At 37.7% G+C, this 24,208-nt stretch overlaps 2 protein-coding genes across 2 annotated transcripts in view; one reads left to right on the forward strand and one right to left on the reverse strand.

Annotated features, from left to right (window-relative positions):
• LOC146470137 (uncharacterized) overlaps positions 1–24,208 on the reverse strand; it is an 81,535-nt gene that overhangs the window by 52,212 nt on the left and 5,115 nt on the right. The gene's annotated exons all lie outside the window — the stretch shown is intronic.
• LOC146470141 (octopamine receptor beta-2R-like) lies at positions 17,491–19,125 on the forward strand. Its single transcript, XM_085122042.1, has one exon. It carries the CDS (start codon positions 17,831–17,833, stop codon positions 18,692–18,694), a length of 864 nt encoding a protein of 287 aa, XP_084978168.1. The 5' UTR covers positions 17,491–17,830; the 3' UTR covers positions 18,695–19,125.

Here is a 24,208-nt window from a genome sequence, read left to right on the forward strand (position 1 = left end):
TAAAAAAAGGTCCAAAAATATTAGAAATCTTAGGAAAAGACCTTAAACCACAGTAAAAAAAAAAAAAAAAAATAATAATAATAAAAAAAATAACTATTATAAAGGTCCACACTACTCCTTAAATCTACAAAAAATACCCGCGGACCAAATTGAAGACGAAGGTCAAAACTGCAGTGAAAACCTGGAAAAGACTTGAAACCATGGCCAAAAAATCAAGAAAAGGGACCAAGCTGGTAAGAGAACTGAAGAAAAAGACAAAACCCAAGGGAAATCCCCAAAGGACTGAAAATCAATGAAACAGACTTGGAGCCACCGACACAAATCAAGGAAAACTACGAAGAAAAATCAAAAAACGCATTTAAAACAACCGGACAAAAACAACAACACAGTGATCCAGACTACTAGACACAGAAAACCTGGAAAATAGACTTCAGAAATCACGGACCAAAAGTAATATAAAGGTTGAAACTACTCAGAACTGAAATCACAGACATTATTCAAGGAGATGGTACAAAATACTGAGGAGATCTAGAAAAAGACTTGAAACCACGGACAGAAATGAAGAAAAAAGGACCAACGCTAGTACGAAAACTACTAAAAAACAAAGGAGTAGACTTAGCTCCACGGATATGAAACAAGACAAAGGTCCAAATCAGTAGGAAAACTGAATAAATGATTTGAAACCACGGACAGGAAAGGAAAAGGTCCAAGCAAAATGAAGTGAAGGGTCCAAAAACTGACAAAACCGAGTAAGAGACTTGAAACCATGGACTAAGGTGCAAACACTTAATTCTGAAAAGCTCCTTTTGATAAAAGACTTGAAGCGACAAACAGAAGTCAGGATTAAGATCCAAAATACTCAGGAAATCTAAGAAAATACTTGAAAACACGACCCAAACTCGAGAAGAAGATCCACACTAATTAGAAATCTTTAGGGAAAGACTAAAACCAACGACAAACCAAAGATAAATGAAGGGCCGATACCACTCAAAAAACCTTATAAACGACTTGAAACCGAGTTCAAAAATCAAGATAAAGGTCCTTGTAAGAAAACCTTAATTAAGACTTTTAAGCAGGGACGAAAATAACAAAAGGGTTCATACTACTCATAACTTAAAACACTGACAAAAGTCAAGAAAAACGTTCAACAACTGACAAAACCAAGGTAAGGATTTGAAACCACGGACAAATATCAAGCTGATAACGTGGAACCTACTGAAAAACCTAAGAAAAGACTTGAAACCAAGAACCAAAATCAAGAAAAAGGTTAAATCTACTGACAAAACCTATTAGCTATATTTTGAGCTAACGATTATATCCCCAGGGCTGAAGTGATCACTAGATTTTGAGCTAAAGAAACGATCAGGAGAAGAAAAAGTTCTGAACCTATTGCTGGGAAAGTAGTGAATGATTGCTAGATCTTGAGCTAAAGAAACGATTTGGAGAGAGAAAAGTAGTTAACTTAGTGTGAGATTTTGAGCTATAGAAACGATAAGAATGGGGGAAACCTTCTGAAATTGTTACGACAACGAGACTTGGTGGGTACATAGTATTTCCCAAACTAAAAGACTTTGAGGCTTAAGAAGCGCCGGTTTACATATCTCTTACTAACCGAATTCACATGTTTTCAATAATTCGTCGTTGCGTCACTTGCCTGTTGGACTTTGCAAGGAGGCGTGACCGTTAATCAAATTCGCGTATCTTGATTGGCTAACTTATAAAAAAACGTTTGTTGGGTGGCCACGGTAAGCTGCTTCGCACTGTAAGAATGAATTTGGGAATAGAGTAAGGATAAGTCTATACGGTTTGTAAGGTAAGTAATCGTAGAAAGTAGCGGCAACAAGCTGTGTCTTCTTTTCAGAGGTTGAAATAATTTTCTTTTAAAACGATAATGGCTTCAGATGAAAACACATTCCGGTCTGTAGGTGTTTTTAATAGAAGAAAAACTGAATCCGGCGGTTTTACTTTGCATATCCCGCACCCAGGCGACTGGTCGATGATCAACAACTGCCGGGATAACCGGCTTCAGCGGATAGTTCTGCTAAATACAACCCGTGTTTGGATTCTTAAAGTTCCTGATCCCTTCATCTCACGTTGACCCAATGGATCATTTCGGTAAATTATCTGTTCGGAAGACCCTTAATCCTCTACAATTTTCTAAAGGAAATTTTCACCACGAACTTTTGTGATTTGGAAAATTTACGGCCTAGTGTTTTCGGATTGATAAAAGTGTTGTTTCGGGTACCGAAAAAAGGTCAGCTAAGATTTTCGGAAAGGAAATAAGAACTAACGTTTTCGGGAAATGGACAAAAATGTCCCACTAATTTCGAAAAGACTCAAGTTCCCCTAGAATGACCGAACAGATAAAAATATTATAGCGTTGCCTTAAATGAACCTATAGAGCTTTAAAGCCACTCCAGATCGCCTAAAATAACGTTTCAAAGGGTCTGAGAGAAAATTGTCGTTGGGTGCTCGTGTGTAACTGGCTGAATGGGTTTATAAGATTTTCTCTTCGATGTGTGCCATCGGGCAGCATGAATCTAGAATGAAGACGAAAAATCAATCTAAAACGCTGTCTTGCTCCGATTAAGCCAATTCTGTTGTAGAAAGCTAGACTTGAGCGCTTAATAACGGGTTTTGGGTGAGATTTCAGATGCGTTGTCGCCGTTAATAATTGCCAAATGTCACACTTGTTTTGTCGGATCACAGGTCATGTTATGTTTCATTTCGCTCTGATGTCAATGTCATGTCTAATTCCAAAGAAAAGCCCCTCTTTTCTCTTGCATATAGTATTCTCTGACCTTACTTTCTTGTTTTTTTTTGCTAGAACCTTACTTTCTTGTGATGAACTGTAACTGAAGTCTGAAGTAATCGTTCACTAGGCTAAAGATTTTTGTTTCACAAACGTCTACTAATGACCCTTGTAATCTATGTACTTATTGATGTGAAATTCAATGGGAAAAACTAAAAAAAAAAAAAAAAAATGAATATCTTAAGCAAATTTAACGAAAACTAATTTTTGTTGCCACCTTCTGCACAATCAGCTCATATATATATAATACATGTAATTGACCACTCCCCTAGGGGCTTTTCAGGGTCAGTGAACAACACGTTGTGGGGGACTTTGACAGACTGCTTTATGGCGCAAATGGCAGCCGTTCAGTTCAAAAACCTAACAGAATCGGACAGGTAATTTACATAGGTGCCCCCAGAACAGAATGAGTAATGAGTAAGGCCAGACCACAACACCGGGAACTAACGTCTCCGACTCTTACGATCAGATTAATGAACAACTTGACTACACTGTTTTTTTATAAGAACGTCTAATTTGGAGCTGAGGCTGAACGTTCTTATAGTTTTTTGCGAGTTGAGGCTGGAGACGTTCTTAAGGTGTTCTTAAAACCCCATTTACACGAGCAAAAAGATCGGCACTGCACCCCAAAATTTCGGTACCGTGCCGCCAACTTTTTTGGGACGGCACTCCTTATTTTAAACGTGTAAACATAGTGTGCCCCAATATAATACGGCACCGGTGCCCAAAATTTTAGGGGTGCCGAGACCACCTCGCGAGGTGGGAGCAAGATCATTCTCAGCAGCAGCTCCGAAACTCTGGAATGAGCTACCTTTGGAGCTTCGTCAAGCAACATCACTTGACAGTTTTAAATCTCAACTTAAAACCTATCTTTTTAAGAAGTATTTTTATAGTTTGTAACTTAGTTTATTTTATTCTTACGGTAACGTATTTTCGTTTTCTTTTAAACATATGATTGTAAAGCGCTATTGATCCACACGTGTAAATACGCGCTATATAAATTGGTAAATTATTATTATTATTATTATTATTATTATTATTATTATTATTACATGTATTTCAGTAAATCAATGCCGACGTGACCAGGAAATTAAACCTATCAAAGTGCATTGTATGCTGAGATATGGTATCAAGAACTGCTGATTATGACAAACCGAGATGTGTGTCACCATTGTTAATGTTATACAAAACATGCCCTTAAGTATTTTGGTTAATTTACATTTGTTATCTTGATTTTATATAAAGTTTAGCAAAATATAAAAGTTCTTAATCGACTCTCAGCCTGAGGAATATTCTTAATACGTTCTTAATTAAAATTTTGGTTAATCTCAGTCTCGACGTTTTTATTAAAAAGGTTCTTATAAAAAAAACAGTGTAAACGAAGACCTGTTTTTCACTTTTGGATTCTTTGTTGATCATGTAGCCCGTCATTAGACATGGAGGCGATCGCTTCAGTTTCTTCAGTTGATCATATTCAGATATGATCTATTTGTCATAGAAACTGTCGTAAAATTATATAACTTAGTGAAACGCAATTATTCTTTGTCATCATATGTTATTGATGTGCATAAGTTAAAAGAATTTTAATTTTGTAGGCCAAGACGACATCCGCACATGTTTTTAAATTATTTATTTTTGGGAAGCTAAACTGCGCCACGTTTTTCAGATCTGAACAATTAGTGTAATCGATGAAAACCTGGTTCTGGATTGTTTGCTGGCTCGTTTCCATTCTGACGATAACTGGAAATGGATTTATCATCTTCCTTGTATGCGCAAAACGACAGCTCCGCACCAAAACCAACGCGTTTGTCGTTTCACTTGCTGTGGCAGATTTCTGTGTTGGGATGAGCGTAGTTCCTTCCCTGTTCATTTGCCATGTTACAGAAACCTGCAACTGGCCTCAGGATGGCTTGTCATGGGCAGATTTGATAAGATGGTTGTTCGGATTCGCTTCCGTGACGAACCTGTGCAGTTTAGTACTGGATCGCTATATTGCAGTTGTGAAGCCTTTTAAATACTTAACTTTTATGAATCGTCGTCGCGTCAGCCTAATACTTTTGGTTTCTTGGGTAATGCCAGTCGTTTCAAGGATCCTACCAGTACTCTCCGTTATTTTGTCAGCCTCACCTATTAGAACTGGTTCAATTCTTGAAACTGCGAATGTCTGGATTTTTATGACGCTCTTTGAAATTTTTCCCTGTTTTATGTTAATTTTCTGGGTTGGATCCATGGTCCATATTGTTTATAAACGAGATAGATCTGTACGCATCTTGGCAAAACAGATACGCTTTAACCACCACGTTTTGTACAAAAGTCACGAGAAGACCACACTTAAAATAATGTTGATTGTTGTGGGCTTGTTTCTTGTGTGTTACGGCATTTTTATTAGTTGTTCCGTCCTTTTGTTATCATCTAATTTTACTAAAAAATGTAACGACACTGAATATAAAATACCTCTTTTAGTTTTAAACTCCGCCATTAACCCTTTAGCATACGCTTTACTTAAAAGGGACATAAAGAAAGAGGTTAAGAGAGTGACGTATGTTGTGCGATTCAAGCAAGAAAAGTGAACAACTTCGTTGCATTTCAGCTGGCCTATTCTTTCTCTAAGCCATGATGTTGGTTGAAAATATGTTAAGCTTGCACTGCCTGACATCTCAGGTAATGTGCAAATTTTGGGACGAAATGGTAGTGAAGAAGTTCATGCTCTTCACGCGAACAGGTATTCAGATTAATCATGACAAAGGTTTTCTTGATGAGAATATGGCTTATTGCTGCTTCAGCTACTATCGTGTTTAAATAAAGGATGTTGTTAACCAAATTTTGTTTGTTTACTGTATGTTCAATATATCGTTAATACGTTTCTCTCCTTGTTAGTCTTTTGTCTATTGGATATTCAATCTGTAGCACTAATTCCTAAAGCTTTGAAAGACACCGGTTAGTTATGTGTTGTCAGACGTGAAAAGTCGTTCTAATGCTGACCAAACCATTTAGCATGATGAAATACGAATCGGGTAATTTTCATGTAATTACTGTGGCATGGAATCGCGTAGAATTTTCAAAACTTTTTATGATTGGCGATCGAACTGCGAAATATTCTCACTGGTTCGTTCCTTTCCTTAATATTGAATTTGCCACCTGCCAGTACTGTTCTCAAATGTCAAATATCGACTTACGCACGTTACTAGCTATATTAGTTTCAAGAAAACATTTGTCATAAGGATAACGTTTTGACAAGCTTTTAATTATCTCTGAAAATAGAAATGACATTTTGTCAACCTCAAGTGGATGCTCATCGGGATAAACGCTTTCTTCGTAAAAAAAATGTTATGTGTTGTTTTTTGTCTTGCGTGTAATTAACAATTATTCCACTTGCGCTTGTTGGATATGAGATGATAGATAGCCAACGAGGCGCGTAGCGCCGAGTTGGCTATAATCATCTCATATCCAACAAGCGCAAGTGGAATAATTGTTTTATTAAAAACAATCAAGAAATATTGCTAGATCTTACTGATTTCGCTGTGCAAGAACAACCAGAAGACGATTTAATGGTCGCCATTTCTCGGCCATGGTATAATTGCTCATATACCATGGCCGCTAAGCCAATCAAATCCCTCGAATTGCATTATACAATGATTCAGTTTTTAATAAAAGTTAATAGTAATAAACGCCTTCTTCCTTTAAAAACTGACTGATTAATTTTAAATCACTACCAAAGAAAATAAATGTCGATCTTTTTTGCTTGGTAAAATGGATGCTTCAAATTTAAAATAAATTTAAAAGGTTTCTTTTGCCGTCCGGCTGTCTTTTCAGTTGGTCCTAATCTGTTAATCATACGGCAGACGTGTCAGATTGTGTCAACCGTTTTGTTAGAGGAGAACGGAATAGAGAAAACGAATATACTTTTTTGGGCCGTTCTTGTAGAAGACAACAACAAAGACAACAACTTTATTCCACCCCTACAGAGCACTACCGCTGAAATGACATAAACGTACAATGAAATCAGTACCATAGAAAATAAATGTCGATCTCTTTTGCTTGGTAAAATGGAAGCTTAAAATTTAAACTAAATTTGAAAGGTTTCCTGTGCCGTCCGGCTGTTTTTTCAGTTGGTCCTAATCTGTTAATCTTATGGCAGACGTGTCAGATTGTGTCAACCGTTTTGTTAGAGGAGAGCGGAATAGAGAAAATGAATATATATATATACATTATTTTGCGTTCATACTTTTTTTTTTGGGCCATTCTTGTTGAAGACAACAACTTTATTGTACCCCTACAGAGCACTACCGCTGAAATGACATAAAACGTACAATGAAATAGCAAAAGGGTATTGGCTTCCTAAAATAACTTGAGAGTTAAACAACAAAGGAAGCCAATTTAAATGAAATAAATTACAATATTGTGGCCGGAAAATACAGAAAAAAGAGACAACAAACACAACAAAAGATAAGAACAAGCACACCAGTATCTACGTAACAAAACATACTGTAGTTTTTTTGGAGATGCGGTGGTGTAGAAGTTAGCTTATTGGATTTGCAATTGGGTCATTAATTCGGGGCTAAGTTAGTCTCTTCATTGACATGTTGTTTATGTCCCGCATTAAAATACAAACAGCAGTGTTTTATAAAAGCGCGAGAATTTTTTGACTCGATATCTGAAATGCGTGCTGTGAGTGTTTTGAACAGCTTTAATAACTGTCCCCGGAGTGTTTCCTTTCTACAGAGTCGCCGATCAATCACAAAACACATGACCGAAAGCAAGCCTCCGAAGTATCACTACTGACGACAAACCGGCAAGTTTAAGGATCTGGCGACAGAAGTTCAATGCCTGGTGCCTTCTACATGCAATGGTCTTGGCGAGACCCTAAAAAGGAATGAATTTGTGTGAAAATAGCAGCATTTCACTTGGCGCTTCCAGAAGACGTCTTAAACATCTTCGCCACCGCAACGAAAATTTGCAGTCATTTCGAAGACCCTTTGGAGCCCAAAACAACGGAAACAACACTGAAAAGACCTTGGTGTGGGTGGCAGATAATGTGTGCTAACTTACAAGCAAATTTCAGCTTGATGAAAATGAACACAGCGTCATTCGAAACACGAATTCGAATCACAGCCAAAAAGACAAAGTATGCAGAAATGACCAACTCGTCAAAGGAACGCATGCGTGACCGCTTAAACACCGAAGTTCACAACCCAACAAGGATTTGAGGGAGTAACTCGCCAGCATTACCAAGAAGACGGGGCTACCGAGGAACAACTCCAGATAGATGTCTTGGGGGGACTTGAACCCAACCACTCGACCACGTTGAGTCCAAAACGACTTGGAACCAGTAAAGAAAATGAAGAAAAAAAGGTGCATACAACTCAGAAATAGACCTTTCCCGATTGCGCTGTGCACCTTTTGAGCACTTTTTTGAGTTTGTAGCACTATTTTACATTTTGAGCCCCCTCAAGCACTTTTTCGCGCCTTGGGCAACATTTGAGCAATATTTCACATTTCGAGCAAATTTCGAGCAACATATGTCTTCTAAAACATTTTAAAGCAAAAACTGTGTGTCGCTCGCAACGAGAATCGTATTCCAGGTCATAAATTTGAATAACTAATAATGTTGTCAAGAATAAAAGACTGTTGTCGTGGAAAGGCACGTGGACTTATCCTTAGTTCCTTACTGAGCGTGAGAACTTTCGTCGTTCCATGTGAAGTAACTTGAAAAGGCAAAACCAAAGATAAATGAAGGGCACACCACTCAAAAAACCTTAATAACGACTTGAAACCGAGTTCAAAAATCAAGATAAAGGCCCATACTTGTAAGAAAACCTTAATTAAGATTTTTAAGCAGGGACGAAAATAACAAAAGGGTTCATACTACTCATAACTTAAAACCAGTGACAAAAGTCAAGAAAAACGTTCAACAACTGACAAAACCAAGGTAGGGATTTGAAACCACGGACAAATATCAAGCTGATAACGTGGAACCTACGGAAAAGAAAAGACTTGAAACCAAGAACCAAAATCAAGAAAAAGGTTAAATCTACTGACAAAACCTATTAGCTATATTTGAGCTAACGAATATATCCCCAGGGCTGAAGTGATCATTAGATTTTGAGCTAAAGAAACAATCAGGAGAAGAAAAAGTTCTGAACCTATTGCTGGGAAAGTAGTGAAATTATTGCTAGATTTTGAGCTAAAGAAAAACGATTTGGAGAAAGAAAAGTAGTTAACTTAGTGCGAGATTTTGAGCTATAGAAACGATAAGAATGGGGGAAACCTACTGAAATTATTACGACAACGAGACTTGGTGGGTACATAGTATTTTCCAAACGAAAAGACTTTGAGGCTTAAGAAGCGCCGGATTACATATCTCGAATTCACATGTTTTCAATAATTCGTCGTTGCGTCACTTGCCTGTTGGACTTTGCAAGGAGGCATATCCTGATTGGCTAACTTATAAAAAAAAGTTTGTTGGGTGGCCACGGTAAGGCGCTTCGCACTGTAAGAATGAGTTTGGGAATAGAGTAAGGATAAGTCTAAACGGTTTGTAAGGTAAGTAATCGTAGAAAGTAGCGGCAACAAGCTGTCTTTTTTTCAGAGGTTGAAATAATTTTCTTTTAAAACGATAATGGCTTCAGATGAAAACACATTCCGGTCTGTAGGTGTTTTTAATAGAAGAAAAACTGAATCCGGCGGTTTTACTTTGCATATCACGCCCCCAGGCGACTGGTCGATCATCAACAACTGCCGAAATAAACGGCTTCTGCTGATAGTTCTGCTAAATACAGCCCGTGTTTGGATTCTTAAAATTCCTGATCCTTTCATCTCACATGGACTGTAACTGGCTGAATGGGTTCATAAGATTTTTCTTCGCTGTGTGCCATCGGGCGGCATGAATCTAGAATGAAGACGATAAAATCAATCTAAAACGCTGTCTTGCTCCAATTAAGACAATTCTGTTGTAGAAAGCTGGGAAAGCTAGACTTGAGCGCTCAAAGACCGGGTTTTGGGTAAGATTTAAGATGCGTTGGCGCCGTTAATAATTGTCAAATGTCACACTTGTTTTGTCGGATCACAGGTCATGTTATGTTTCATTTCACTCAGATGTCCATGTCATGTCTAATTTTAAAGAAAAGCCCCTCTTTTCTCTTGCATAGTATTCTCTGACCTTACTTTCTTGTAATGAACTGTAACTGAAGTCTGAAGTAATCGTTCACTAGCCTAAAGATTTTTGCTTCACGAACGTCTACTAATGACCCTTGTAATCTATGTACTTATTGATGTGAAATTCAATGGGAAAAACTAAAAAAAAAAAAAAAAGAATATCTTACAAAAATTTAACGAAAACTGTAATTTTTGTAGCCACCTTCTGGACAATCAGCTCAGATATATATAATATATGTAATTGACCACTCCCCTAGGCGCTTTTCAGGGTCAATGAACAACACTTTGTGGGGGACTTTGAAAGACTGCTTTATGGCGACAATGGCAGCCGTGCAGTTTAAAATCCTAACAGAATCGGGCAGGTAATTTACACAGGTGCCCCCAGAACAGAATGAGTAATGAGTAAGGCCAGACCACAACACCGGGACCTAACGAACGTCCCCTACTCTTACGATCAGATAAATGAACAACTTGACTAAATGAAGACCTGTTTTTCACTTTTGGATTCTTTGTTGATCATGTAGCCCTTCATTAGACATGGACGCGATCGCTTCAGTTTCTTCAGTTGATCATATTCAGATATGATCTATTTGTTATAGAAACTGTCCTAAATTTATGTAACTTAGCGACACGCAATTATTCTTTGTCATCATATGTTATTGATGTGCATAAGTTAAAAGAATTTTAATTTTGTAGGCCAAGACGACATCCGCACATGTTTCCTTTCCATTCTGACGATAACTGGAAATGGATTTATCATCTTCCTTGTACGCGCAAAACGACAGCTCCGCACCAAAACCAACGCGTTTGTCGTTTCACTTGCTGTGGCAGATTTCTGTGTTGGGATGAGCGTAGTTCCTTCCCTGTTCATTTGCAATGTTACAGAAACCTGCAAATGGCCTCAGGACGGCTTGTCATGGGCGGATTTGATAAGATGGTTGTTCGGATTCGCTTCCGTGACGAACCTGTGCAGTTTAGTACTGGATCGCTATATTGCAGTTGTGAAGCCTTTTAAATACTTAACTTTTATGAATCGTCGTTGCGTCAGCCTAATACTTTTCGTTTCTTGGGTAATGCCAGTTTTTTCGAGGATTCTACCAGTACTCTCGGTTATTTTGTCAGCCTCACTTGTTAGAACTGGTTCAGTTCTTGAAACTGTGAATGTCTGGATTTTTATGACGCTCTTTGAAATCTGCCCTTGTTTTATGTTAATTTTCTGGGTTGGATCCATGGTTCATATTGTTTATAAGCAAGATAGATCTGCACGCATCTTGGCAAAACAAATACGCTTTAACCACCACGTTTTGTACAAAAGTCACGAGAAGACCACACTTAAAATAATGTTGATTGTTGTGGGCTTGTTTCTAGTGTGTTACGGTATTTTTATTAGTTGTTCCGTCCTTTTGTTATCATTTAATTTTACCAAAAAATGTAACGATACTGAATATAAAATACCTCTTTTAGTTTTAAACTCCGCCGTTAACCCTTTAGCTTACGCTTTACTTAAAGGGACATAAAGAAAGAGGTTAAAAAAGTGATCTATGTTGTGCGTTTGAAGCAAGAAAAGTGAATAACTTCGTTGGCTTTCAGCTGGCCTTTTTTCTCTCTACGAATGTCGGTTGAAAATATGTTTAGGTTGCACTGCCTGACATCTCAGGTAATGTACAAATTTTGGGAAGAAATGGTAGTGAAGAAGTTCATGTTCTCTTTGAAATAAACAGGTTGTCAGATTCATCATGACAAAGGTTTTCATGTAAAGAACATACTGTTGCTTTAACTACTATCGTGTTTAAATAAAGGACGTTGTTGAACAAATTTTGTTTGCTCACTGTATGTTCAATAGATCGTTAATAAGTTTCTCTCCTTGTTAGACTTTTGGCTATTGGATATTCAGTCTGTGGCACTAATCCTTAAAGCTTTGCAAGACACCGTTTAGTCATGTGTTGTTGGACGTGAAACGTCGTCCTAATGCTGACCAAACCACTTAGCATGATGAAATACGAATCGGGTAATTTTCATGTAATTACTGTGGCATCGAATCGCGTAGAATTTTCAAAACTTTTAATGATTGGCGATCGAACTGCAAAATATTCTCACTGGTTCGTTCCTTTCCTTAATATTGAATTTGCCACCTGCCAGTACTGCTCTCAAATGTCCAATATCCACTTACGCGCGTTACTAGCTACGTTAGTTTCAAGAAATCATTTGTCATGAGGATAAAGTTTTGACAAGCTTTATCCATGAAAATAGAAATGACATTTTGTCAACCTCAAGTGGATGCTTATTGGGATAAACGCTTTCTTCGTAAAGAAAATGTCATGTGTTGTTCTTTGTTTTGCGTGTAACGGAAATTTTTTGTGCTCAGTTAGTGGTAATCTTAGCAGAAATGTGCACCTTTTTAAACCAAGCTGAAATGTGCATCTATTTTTCGTTTTTCTTTAATTTATTATTATTTTTTTACCTAGTTTTTCTTTTGTTTAGAGAACGCTTAGAGTGCTGTGGATTGATGTCTGTATGGCAAATATGGCAAGGTTAGGACCGTGGGATGAACATCCAATTTACGGAGCTCCTCCATTAGGATGACGTGGTCAATTAGGTCAAAGCCTTTAGCAAAGTCGGCAAAGAAGATCCGGACAACCGCGTCACCGCTGTCAACTGCTTCGTAGATGGCCTGCAACATATATAGGAGGGCATCTGTGGTTGAATGCCCCTTGCGGGCATATTGGCGCGGGTCTATTTTACCATCCAAATATGATACTAGTCTGCTGCGAACAAAACCTTCCATGACCTTAGCTAGCATGCAGGTGACGGATATCGGCCTAAGGTCACTTTCGATGGTCCTAGGAGGGGTCACCTTGGGAATAGGAGTAACAATGGACGACTTAAGGAGAGATGGAATGTACCCCTCCTTCAATGACTGGTTATAAATATCCTGGATAAAAAGAGCCAACTTTGGTGCAAAGTCCTATAATATCTTGTTTGGAATGTTGTCGGGCCCAACTGCCTTTGCACTTATGCGCGTTACTAGCTACGTTAGTTTCAAGAAATCATTTGTCATAAGTATAAAGTTTTGACAAGCTTTATCCATGAAAATAGAAATGACATTTTGTCAACCTCAAGTGGATGATCTGATCATCGTGTTTGTGTTGTTTTTTGTCTGGCTTGGAACGGAAATTTTTTTGTGCTCAATTACTGGTAATCGTAGCAGAAATGTGCACCTTCTTAAACTAAGCTGAAACGTGTACCTATATATTACCTAGTTTCTCTTCTGTTTAGATTATGCTTAGAGTGCTGTGGATTGATGTATGTATGGAAAATAAAAGTTAATAGTAATAAACGCCTTCTTCCTTTAAGAATTGAACTGACTGATTAATTTTAAATCAGTACCAAAGAAAATAAATGTCGATCTCTTTTACTTGGTAAAATGGACGCTTAAAATTTAAAATAAATTTGAAAGGTTTCCTTTGCCGTCCGGCCGGTTTTTCAGTTGGTCCTAATCTGCTAATCATACGGCAGACGAGTCAGATTGTGTCAACCGTTTTGTTAGAGGAGAACGGAATAGAGAAAACGAATATACTTTTTTGGGCCGCTCTTGTTGAAGACAACAACAACAACAACAACTTCATCCTACCCCTACAGAGCACAACCGCTGAAATGACATAAACGTACAATGAAATCAGTACCATAGAAAATAAATGTCGATCTCTTTTGCTTGGTAAAATGGAAGCTTAAAATTTAAAATAAATTTGAAAGGTTTCCTGTGTCGTCCGGCTGTTTTTTCAGTCGGTCCTAATCTGATAATCTTATGGCAGACGTGTCAGATTGTGTCTACCGTTTTGTTAGAGGAGAGCGGAATAGAGAAAATGAATATATATTATTTTGCGTTCATAGTATTTTTGGGCCGTTCTTGTTGAAGACAACAACTTTATTGTACCCCTACAGAGCACTACTACTGAAATGACATAAAACGTACAATGAAATAGCAAAAGGGTATTGGCTTCCTAAAATAACTTGAGAGTTAAAGAACAAGGAAGCCAATTTACACGAAATAAATTACAATATTGTGGCCGGAAAACACAGGAAAAAGAGGCAATAAACACAACAGATCTAGAGACAAGAACAAGGACACCAGTATCTACTTAACAAAACATACTGTCGTTTTTGTGGAGACGCGGTGGTGTAGTAGTTAGCTCATTGGACTTGCAATTGGGTCATTGATTCGGGGCCAAGTTAGTCTCTTCATTGTCATGTTGTTTACAGTCATTTCAACTAACGTTGTCGGTTCAAAGCATGAAGCTAAAAGACAAGACCGAAAGTTTACGTGGGATTTGTATGAATAAATTCACCAAAATCAGTCATGCCTGGAGAAAACAATAGGTTGTAATTAGCAGTACAATGACCTGCACGTGCAGGGATGATTTTGATGAAATTATTCATAAAAAATAATCCCACAAAACATTGCGGTCTTGTCTTTTAGCTTTATTTTGATCCGACAACGTTAATTGAAATAGCTGTATGTCCCGCACTTAAATAGGAAGAGCAGTGTTTAATAAAAGCGCGAGAATTGTTAGACTCGATAACTGAAACACGCGCTGTGAGTGTTTTGATGGGCTTCAATGACTGTCTCCGGAGTATTTCCTTTCCACAGAGTCGCCGATTGATCACAAAGCACATGACTGAATGCAAGTCTCCGAAGTTGACACTATCTGACAATAAACCGGCAAGTGTAAGGATCTGGGCCCAATTGTTCAAAGCCCGATTAAGCTAATCCTGGATTAACCCAAACTTTAGCTCGATTTTAATTGCTAATCAATAAAGATTCTTTCAAAAGATTTTAGGCCCTCAGTTTTGACTTAGACTTTTCTTTACCTTTAGCTTGAAATTAGCCCTAAAACCATTTTTAATGAGCAACGATGATTAACTTTTAATCGTGGATTAGCGTTTATCGGCTTTCGAAAAACTCGGCCTTGGCGACAGAAGTCCAATGCCTGGTGCCTTCTACAACGGTCTTGGCGAGACCCTAAAAAGGATCTAGTTACGCCAGAATTTGGGGTCACTGACAAATACAGTGTGAAATAGCAGCATTTCACTTGGCGCTACCAGAAGACGTCTTAAACATCTTCACCACCAGAACAGTTCTTGTTAACATGACTGAAACCGAAAGAGGTCAACCATGGATATACCAGGAAACTCCTTGAAGAGCACTTTGTAGGCTGCAAAGGCTTGCCTTCTTCAAATATGTACAAAAAAACAAAGGAGCAGACTTAGATCCACGGACATGAAACAAGACAAAGGTCCAAATCAGTAGGAACACTGAAGAAATTATTTGATACCACGGACAGGAAAGGAAAAGGTCCAACCAAGTTCAAGTGAAGGGTCCAGAAGTCAGGATTAAGATCCAAAATACTCAGGAAAGCTAAGAAGATACTTGAAAACACGACTCAAACTCGAGAGGAAGATCCACTCTGCTTAGAAATCTTTAGATAAAGACTAAAACCAATGACAAACCAAAGATAAATTGAGGGTATACCACTCAAAAGACCTTAAGAACGACTTGAAACCGCGGCCAAAAATCAAGATAAAGGGTCATACTTGTGAGAAAACCTTAATTAAGACTTGTAAACAGGGGCAAAAATAACAAAAAGGTCCATACTACTCATAACTTAAAACCACTGAGAAAAGTCAAGAAAAGCGACAACAACAACAACAACAATTTATTTACAGATTCAGATTATATAACGGGCTTGTACCGCAAATAGCCACAAAGCTAGTCGAGGCGGGACAAGACAAAAAAAAAAAATTACAGTAAATTACAAACATGCTGGAAAACGGAAAACTTAACCTTTACATAATAACGCAGATTTAGGTAAGGCTATACATCAAAGCGTTCAACTACTGACCAAAACCAAGGTAGAGATTTGAAACCACGGACAAATATCAAGCTGATAACGTGGAACCCGACTGAAAACCCTAAGAAAAGACTTGAAACCAAGAATGAAAATTAAGAAAAAAGTTAAATCTACTGACAAAACCTATTAGCTATATTTTGAGCTAACGAATGTATCCCCAGGGCTGAAGTGATCACTAGATTTTGAGTTAAAGAAACGATCAGGAGAGGAAAAAGTTCTGAACCTATACATCTCTTACTAACCGAATTCGACGTCCGTACAGTAAGTTACGGACCGAGATTTTTCTCGTTGATTTATGGTCTGAGCGCGAAGCGTGAGGGCCATAAATCAACTCCAGGGAAAAAGCGAGGGGATCCGTAACTTACAGTACGGACTGAGAAAAGAGGTTACTAAGATATTTACTATATCTCTGAGGTTAATCAAGTGCTTGGGAAAGGACGCTTTCAATTTTAGCGGGCCGTACAGTGAGATACGGCCCGCAAAATTGACCAATCACAGCGCGCGTACTAACTAAGCAGAAAAGTACGGAATTTAATATTACTATAGTTTGAGGTAATGGAGTCATTAGGATAGAAAAAACTACGCAAGTTATTACTGTATTTTGAGTTAAAGAAACGATCAGGAAATGGAAACTACTAAACTATTTGGTAGCTTTGGAGCTAAAGAAACGATTAGGAGAGCGATACCGACTGAAATTATAGCTAGATGAGGAGGTATAGAAACGATTAGGAGAGGAACTGAACTACAGAATTTATTGCTACATTTGGAGAAATAAAAACGTTTATATCAACATTCTGAGTTATAAAAAACATATTTCTACATTTGGAGCTATGGAAACAATTTGGACAAGTACAATAATGTCAATAACTATCATTGTTCGTCATTCTCACGATGATTTTTATTTTTCTACCGAAAACTACCATAATCCTCCTTGTTTTTTCTTTCTCGTTTAAATTTTGTAATCCCAGTGAGTTCTAGATAACAATATTCCTAATTTTCAAGAGAAAACAACTAACTGAAAGATTCTGGTACTTGTAGCAAATTACCCTATCGTGACAATGGCCCGATCTGCATATGGAAATTTGTACTTGTCAGTGATAACCTACGCACGTAGTTATATTAACATTGCATGTCACTTGATGTCGAAAGTGGTATACCATTTGTCATTGGGAATCCAAGTACATTAATGTGATGTAGCATACAACAACTAATTGCCAGTTGACGATATGAATTAAGAATGGGTTTGGGAATAGAGTAAGGAATAATGTAAACGGTTTGAAAGGTAAGGAATCGTAGAAAGTAGGGCAACAAGCTGTGTCTTCTTTTCAGAGGTTGAAATAATTTTTTTAAAGCGATAATGGCTTCAGATGAAAACACATTCCGGTTTGTAGGTGTTTTTAATAGAAGAAAAACTGAATCCCGCGGTTTTACTTTGCATATCTCGCCCCCAGGTGACTGGTCGATGATCAACAACTGCCGGAAGAACCGGCTTCAGCGGATAGTTTTGCTAAATACAACCCGTGTTTGGATTCTTAAAATTCCTGATCCCTTCATCTCACATGGACTCAACTGGCTAAATGGGTTCATAAGATTTTTTTCGCTGTGTGCCATCGGGTATGACTTTTAACTAACTTAATACTAAATGAATATCCATATAAATCTCAACTCAAGGTATAGCTTTGCTAAGTATTTCCCTGTGTTGTACCTTGTAAAAAGATAGCCAGAGGCTTTTGCCTTTTGTTGCAACTTAACAACGCGTGATTACTCAGTCCTGCGTGTTATCATAATTATTCCGTCAAGATGTCCCTAAGTTATTTAATGTCAGCGGGCTAATTAGACGAAACCAGATGTTTTTTAAAAAGCATTATTTTGCGGGTTTTGGTGGAGCTTAACTGCGCCACCGACGCCCATTCAGTTCTGAAAAATAACCGGATGAAAAACTCTTGAATACGAAATGAAAACCTGGTTCTGGATTCTTGGTTGGTTTCTTTCCATTCTGACGATAACTGGAAATGGATTTATCATCTTCCTTGTGTGCACCAAACGTCGGCTCCGCACCAAAACCAACGCGTTTATCGTTTCACTTGCTGTGGCAGATTTCTGTGTTGGTATGAGCGTTGTCCCTTCATTGTACCTTTGCGATGTTACTGGTAGCTGCGAGAAACCTCAGGATTGGAAGTCTTGGGCGGATTGGATTAGGAATATGTTCGGATGCGCTTCCGTGACCAACCTTTGCAGTTTAGTCCTGGATCGCTATATTGCAGTTGTAAAGCCCTTAAAATACGTAACTTTTATGAATCGTCGTCGCGTCAGCCTAATACTTTTCGTTTCTTGGGTAATACCAGTTGTTCTGAGGATTCTACCGACACTGACGGTCACCTTATCAGCCTCATTTATTAAAACTGTGCATATCTGGATTAATTTGACGCTCGTTGAAATTTTCCCTTGTCTTATGTTAATCTTCTGCGTTGGATCCATGGTACATGTTGTTTATAAGCAAGATAGATCTGCACGCATCTTGGCAAAACAGATACGCTTTAACCACCACGTTTTGTACAAAAGTCACGAGAAGACCACACTTAAAATAATGTTGATTGTTGTAGGCTTGTTTCTTGTGTGTTATTGCTTGTTAATAAGTTGTTCCGTCCTTTTGTTATCATTTACTTTTACCAAAAAATGTAACGACACTGAATATAAAATACCTCTTTTAGTTTTAAACTCCGCCATTAACCCTTTAGCTTACGCTTTACTTAAAAGGGACATAAAGAAAGAGGTTAAGAAAGTGGCCTATGTTGTGAGATTCAAGCAAGGCAAATGAACACGAACATTTAATCATTTTCTCCAACTGGCTTTGAAGCAGGCCCGTTTTTTCTATTCTGATGGACTTCCGCCTTCTGCAAACTCAGCTTCCGTTACTCGGGAAACATAAAAGCTGAACTGTAATAGAAAGCAAGTTAGGAACTTTAATAGCACATATATTTAACTTGTGCCATGTGACGTCCGTGGTAAAGAACCAAGTTTTCAGGAAGACGTGAAAGAACTTCCCTCTGAGAAATTAGGAGGTATTTCATTGTAAACATTGCCATGTTATAGCCATCTTATAGCCAATTGTAAATATTGCCATTCTATAGCCAATTGTTGATATTGCCATCTTATAGCCATCTTATGGCCAATTGTTAATATTGCCATCTTATAGCCATCTTATAGCCAATTGTAAATATTGTAGTTTTCATCTTTTTGTTCCATAGTAATTGTAATGTTAATGGGTTCTTATTATTTTCTTTTGCTTTTGGGTTTTATTGTAATGTCTGTAATGCGCATTTGATTATTTTTATAGAAAATGGGCAATATAAATATTTAATATTGTTATTATTATTATTATTATTATTTATTATTATTATTCATAACGAAAGGTTTTCGTGTGGTAGAATAAAGCTTAGGACAAATGCTGTCTTGCACTCTGTGTTCAAAATATACTCTCCCGTTTTGGGTATAATCCTGCTTTTAATGAAACGTTGGGACGGCGCTCTGGTACTAGATGAATCATAAAACAATTTTCACGCTTACTGAAAAATAAAACCTTATTTGGAATGCTTAAAGAAGTAGCCTTTCCGCAATGTTTTCTTTCACGAAAACAAGTGAAAGTAGAATTAAGAAAAACGTACACCGAACGAATATTAGACATATTCAGCTGTATTGGTAAAGTCGTCCAGAATGACTATTACACGAAGAAAAAGCAACCAAACAATAAATAATCATGGGATGTTTAGTCGCTGTCTTCATGTTTCTATTTTTATTTCGATTATTAGTATAAACAGGTGACAGGAAGACGTAATCCGAAGACAGATGCATTGGGTTCCAAATTATGACTCTCTCAACTGCATGGAAGGAAAATTGAAATATCTTAATAGCATCAGGCTGAAATAGACCCTAAGTATTTTTTTCCATATAGACTTATTTTTGCTCACAGTTCCTGAAACACAAGTTCACCAAAGCAAGTCCCACAAACCCAGCCTGTGGTACGAAAAAACACAATTAAGAGCTGCGAGGCTAGTTTTGACAGGTGGAGATCAGGGAAGATTTAATGAAGGCTACTATTTCTGCTGATAAAACTAGTCTTCTTCAGGGCCAGTCTACAGAGCTAGAGTTAAAGGTGGTCTCCTCTGGACTAGTTCTAGAGAGCCTACGCTTCTTTAGTTTTTGTAATTATTCATGACAAAGCAATTTTTTTCTGACAGTATTAGTGTATGTTATTACCGACAAGTTGTTTCAACTGTTCTTTGAAATCAAGTTTGTCGAGAAATCCATTAGCAATCGGATTCATAGCTGAGCAAGCTGAGCAATATTCGGTGTTCGAGAGATTGCAACAGACGTCCTATTTACATGAGCGGAAACCTTTCCAGTATATTATGTTCTACTGCTGAACGGAGAATTAATATTACCAAGAGGGCTATCATCATATTTGAGGTCTCCTGTATTTCGAAGATTTCAGATATGGCTATTTTTACGCCCATTGTTTTACTTATGTATCTGAAACGGACTTGAGGATTCAACACGCGCGATTGGCGATGTAAGATGCGCGCCGGATGACTAGAAGACGCGTCGATTTAGAATCGAGTTTAAGGCAAACGGCAAACGTAGATCCGCGTAACGATGCGACCGAAAGAAAGATGATTCTCTTTCTTGTTATCAAGACAAAGTATTTTAGCGGTTTCACAACTGAGATGCAGCGGTCTGCTAACGTGGCGCACAGGTTTGTAATGGAGCAGTACTGGTAGAAGTGGCGAGTAAATAAAAAACAAAACAAAAACACGCCAGATCACAAACGTATAAATGGCAGGTGAAAATGTGGGAAATAGGCAAGTCCGACAAAAAATCCGCGTCAGATAAAGACAGAATAGAGGAGTTCGGTTTTGTCTTTTGTTATTTTTTTTTTAAGATTAAGAAATAAAGTCCGTTTTCAGTAACGTTCAAAAGAGTAAAAAAAAAAAAAAAAATAAATAATAATAAAAATAAATAAATAAATAAATAAATAAATAAATAAATAAAAAAAACCCAACCTAAAATCCAAAAACACATATTGCGGTCGGCATAGTTAAATATTATAGCTCGCGGCAAGAGCTATCACCCTTTTACTGCTTTCTTCTTGTTTTGCATTACAAATATCTAATTTATGTATCAGTGAGGGACTATAATCGGTGACTATTGAACAGACTGATTATTATTGCAATGATTGTCGTATAATTTGGTCTCATGCCAAATAATTCCCGTATACACCTGCATATGGATTAGAACTCAGTTTAAATTTTCAAATTTTCTAGAGACTTTACATGACAATATTGTGGTTTCAGCAGAGAAAAGAAACAAGAGGGCTTTTTTTTTCACCATATTCAAATCTCATTCAGAATATATAACTTCCTATCTTTTGCGCATAATTCGAGTTTTAGTATTGTTCTTTTTTCAAGGTTTGCTTATGTTTGTGGTCATTATTTGCCAGCTAAACAAATGCTAATGAATTTTAAACAAATTTTTGGTTGATTAGAAATAACCCATACAGAGGCGACGGAGCGTTTTGAAACGTAGGGGGTGGGGGGGAGCTAATCTTTCACTCAGCTATGCGCATACCCCTACTCAAATTTTCCTAAACGTCTTTGCGTTGTTCGTTGGCACAGGCAAACCTCTTTGCAATCTTTACAGGGTCTAGTGTGTCCGTAATCGATTTGATTAGTGACGATACATCAGTAGGCAGTTGTTCAGGCGGTCCTGCTTCATGGTGCTTCTTAGGTAGTTCTTGAGTCGTCTGGTTTTACGATTTGTGAAAAGATCACGAGATTGAATCTTTTGCCAATCTTTATGCTGCGCTAGCGATATGTTCGGCACCAAAACGTGGGGGGACTGTGCCCCCACAAATTTTTGTTTGGGGGTCTACAGCCCCCCCCAACCCCTGCACACCCCCTGCTCGGCCAAGAACAACAACTAAATAATTTGAGTTTAAAGTTTCTGTTTACGTTTTTTTTTTCGCTGTCCACTGATCGTCTGAAACCTGCATCAAAACTGCGATTTTAACAACTTAAAAAATGCAGATGCAAAAGTAAATTCACCAAATGGGTTCATTTAACGCGTAACACTAGACAAAGAAACGATATTCATTTACCTAACCCTAAATTAAGCTTAGGAAAGCCACCTTAAGATCTCCAGGTTCGGTCCTTTTTAATAAATGACCAAAAACAAAAAAGCCATGTCGCTCTCTAATTTTAAGAATGTTCTTAAACAACATTTTATTACGTTTTGTGGTCTTTATCGTTAATTAGAAGACTTGGTTGCTGTTTTTAATCTTACTTTTTTGTACATATTGTAGTAGTCATAAATTACACAGGGCCTCTATTGATACCAGCCTATCCTTTCTCAACTTGTCTCCCTCGGGATGTCAACTCAGAAAATTTAATTGAAGGTGTGTTGATATCAACCAATAGGTAGATTGGGCACTAGCAACCAGTCCACCGCGTTGGGTAAGAACGCCTTCTTGATGTCCACTGCCACGAAAACAGGTTCTCTGTTGTTTCATCACTGAAAAGACCTTGGTGTGGGTGGCAAGATAATGTGTGCAAACTTACAAGCAAATTTCAGCTTGATGAAAATGAACACAACGTCATTCGAAACACGAATTCGAATCACAGCCAAAAAGACAAAGTATGCAGAAATGACCAACTCGTCAAAGGGACGCATGCGTGACCGCTTAAACACCGAAGTTCACAACCCAAATAGGATTTGAGGGAGTTACGCCACCAGCATTACCAGGAATACGAGGCTACCGAGTAACAACTCCAGATAGATGTCTTGGGGGGACTTAAACTCAACCACTCGACCGAGCTGCCTCCAAAACGACTTGGAACCAGTGAAGAAAATGAAGGAAAAGGTGCATACAACTAAGAAAACCTTATAAAAAAGACTTGGAATCAAGAGCCACAGTCAAAAAAGCTCCAAACGGCTTAGAAATCTTACGAAAAGAACTGAAACCACACTAAAATAATAGCCTTAAAGGTCCACACTACTCCTGAAATCTACGAAAACACCCCCGGACCAAATTCAAGGCGAAGGTCAAAACTGCAGTGAAAACCTAGAAAAGACTTGAAACCATGGTCAAAAATCAAGAAAAAAGACTTAGCTAGTAAGAGAACTGAAAAAGAGACAAAAATCAAGGAAAATCCCCTAAGGACTGAAAAACAAAGTAACAGACTTGGAGCCAGGGACACAAATCAAGAAAAATGTTCAAACTACGAAGAAAAATCAAAGAACAGATTTAAAACCACCGGGCAAAAAACAAAAAAACAAGCAAACAAACAAACAAACAAAAAAAAAACAAAAACAAAAAACAAAACAACACAATGATCCAGATTACAAGGACTATACCCAAAGGACTGAAAACCAATGAAACAGACTTGAAGCCTCGGACACAAATCAAGGAAAATATTCAAACTACGAAGAAAAATCAAAGAACACATTTAAAACAACCGGACAAAAACAACAACACAGTGATCCAGACTACTGGACACAGAAAACCCGGAAAATAGACTTCAGAAACCACGGACCAAAAGTAATATGTAGGTCGAAACTACTCAGAACTGAAACCACAGACACTATTCAAGAAGGTGGTACAAATTACTGAGGAAATCTGGAAAAAGACTTGAAACCACGGACAGAAATGAAGAAAAAAGGACCAACGCTAGTACGAAAACTACTGAAAAAAAAAAGCAGCAGACTTAGATCCACGGATATGAAACAAGACAAAGGTCCAAATCAGTAGGAAAAACTGAATAAATGATTTGAAACCAAGGACAGGAAAGGAAAAGGTCCAAGCAAGATGAAGTGAAGGGTCCAAAAAACTGACAAAACTGATTAAGAGGCTTGAAACCATGGACTAATGTGCAAACACTTAATTCTGAAAAACTCCTTTTGAGAAAGACTTGAAGCCACAAACAGAAGTCAGGATTAAGATCCAAAATACTCAGCAAACCTAAGAAAATACTTGAAAACACGACCCAAACTCGAGAAGAACATCCACTCTGCTTAGAAATCTTTAGGGAAAGACTAAAACCAACGACAAAACCAAAGATAAATTACGGGCATACCTCTCCAAAAATCTTAATGACGACTTGAAACCGAGTTAAAAAATGATGATACTTGTAAGAAAACCTTCTTGTAAGCAGGGACGAAAATAACAAAAAGGTGCATACTACTCATAACTAAAACCACTGACAAAAGTCAAGAAAAACTTTCAACTACTGACAAAATTAAGGAAGGGATTTGAAACCATGGACAAATATCAAGCTGA

Source organism: Pavona decussata, unplaced genomic scaffold (assembly GCF_977016875.1).
Source record: "Pavona decussata unplaced genomic scaffold, jaPavDecu1.1 SCAFFOLD_114, whole genome shotgun sequence".
Lineage (NCBI taxonomy): Eukaryota > Metazoa > Cnidaria > Anthozoa > Scleractinia > Agariciidae > Pavona > Pavona decussata.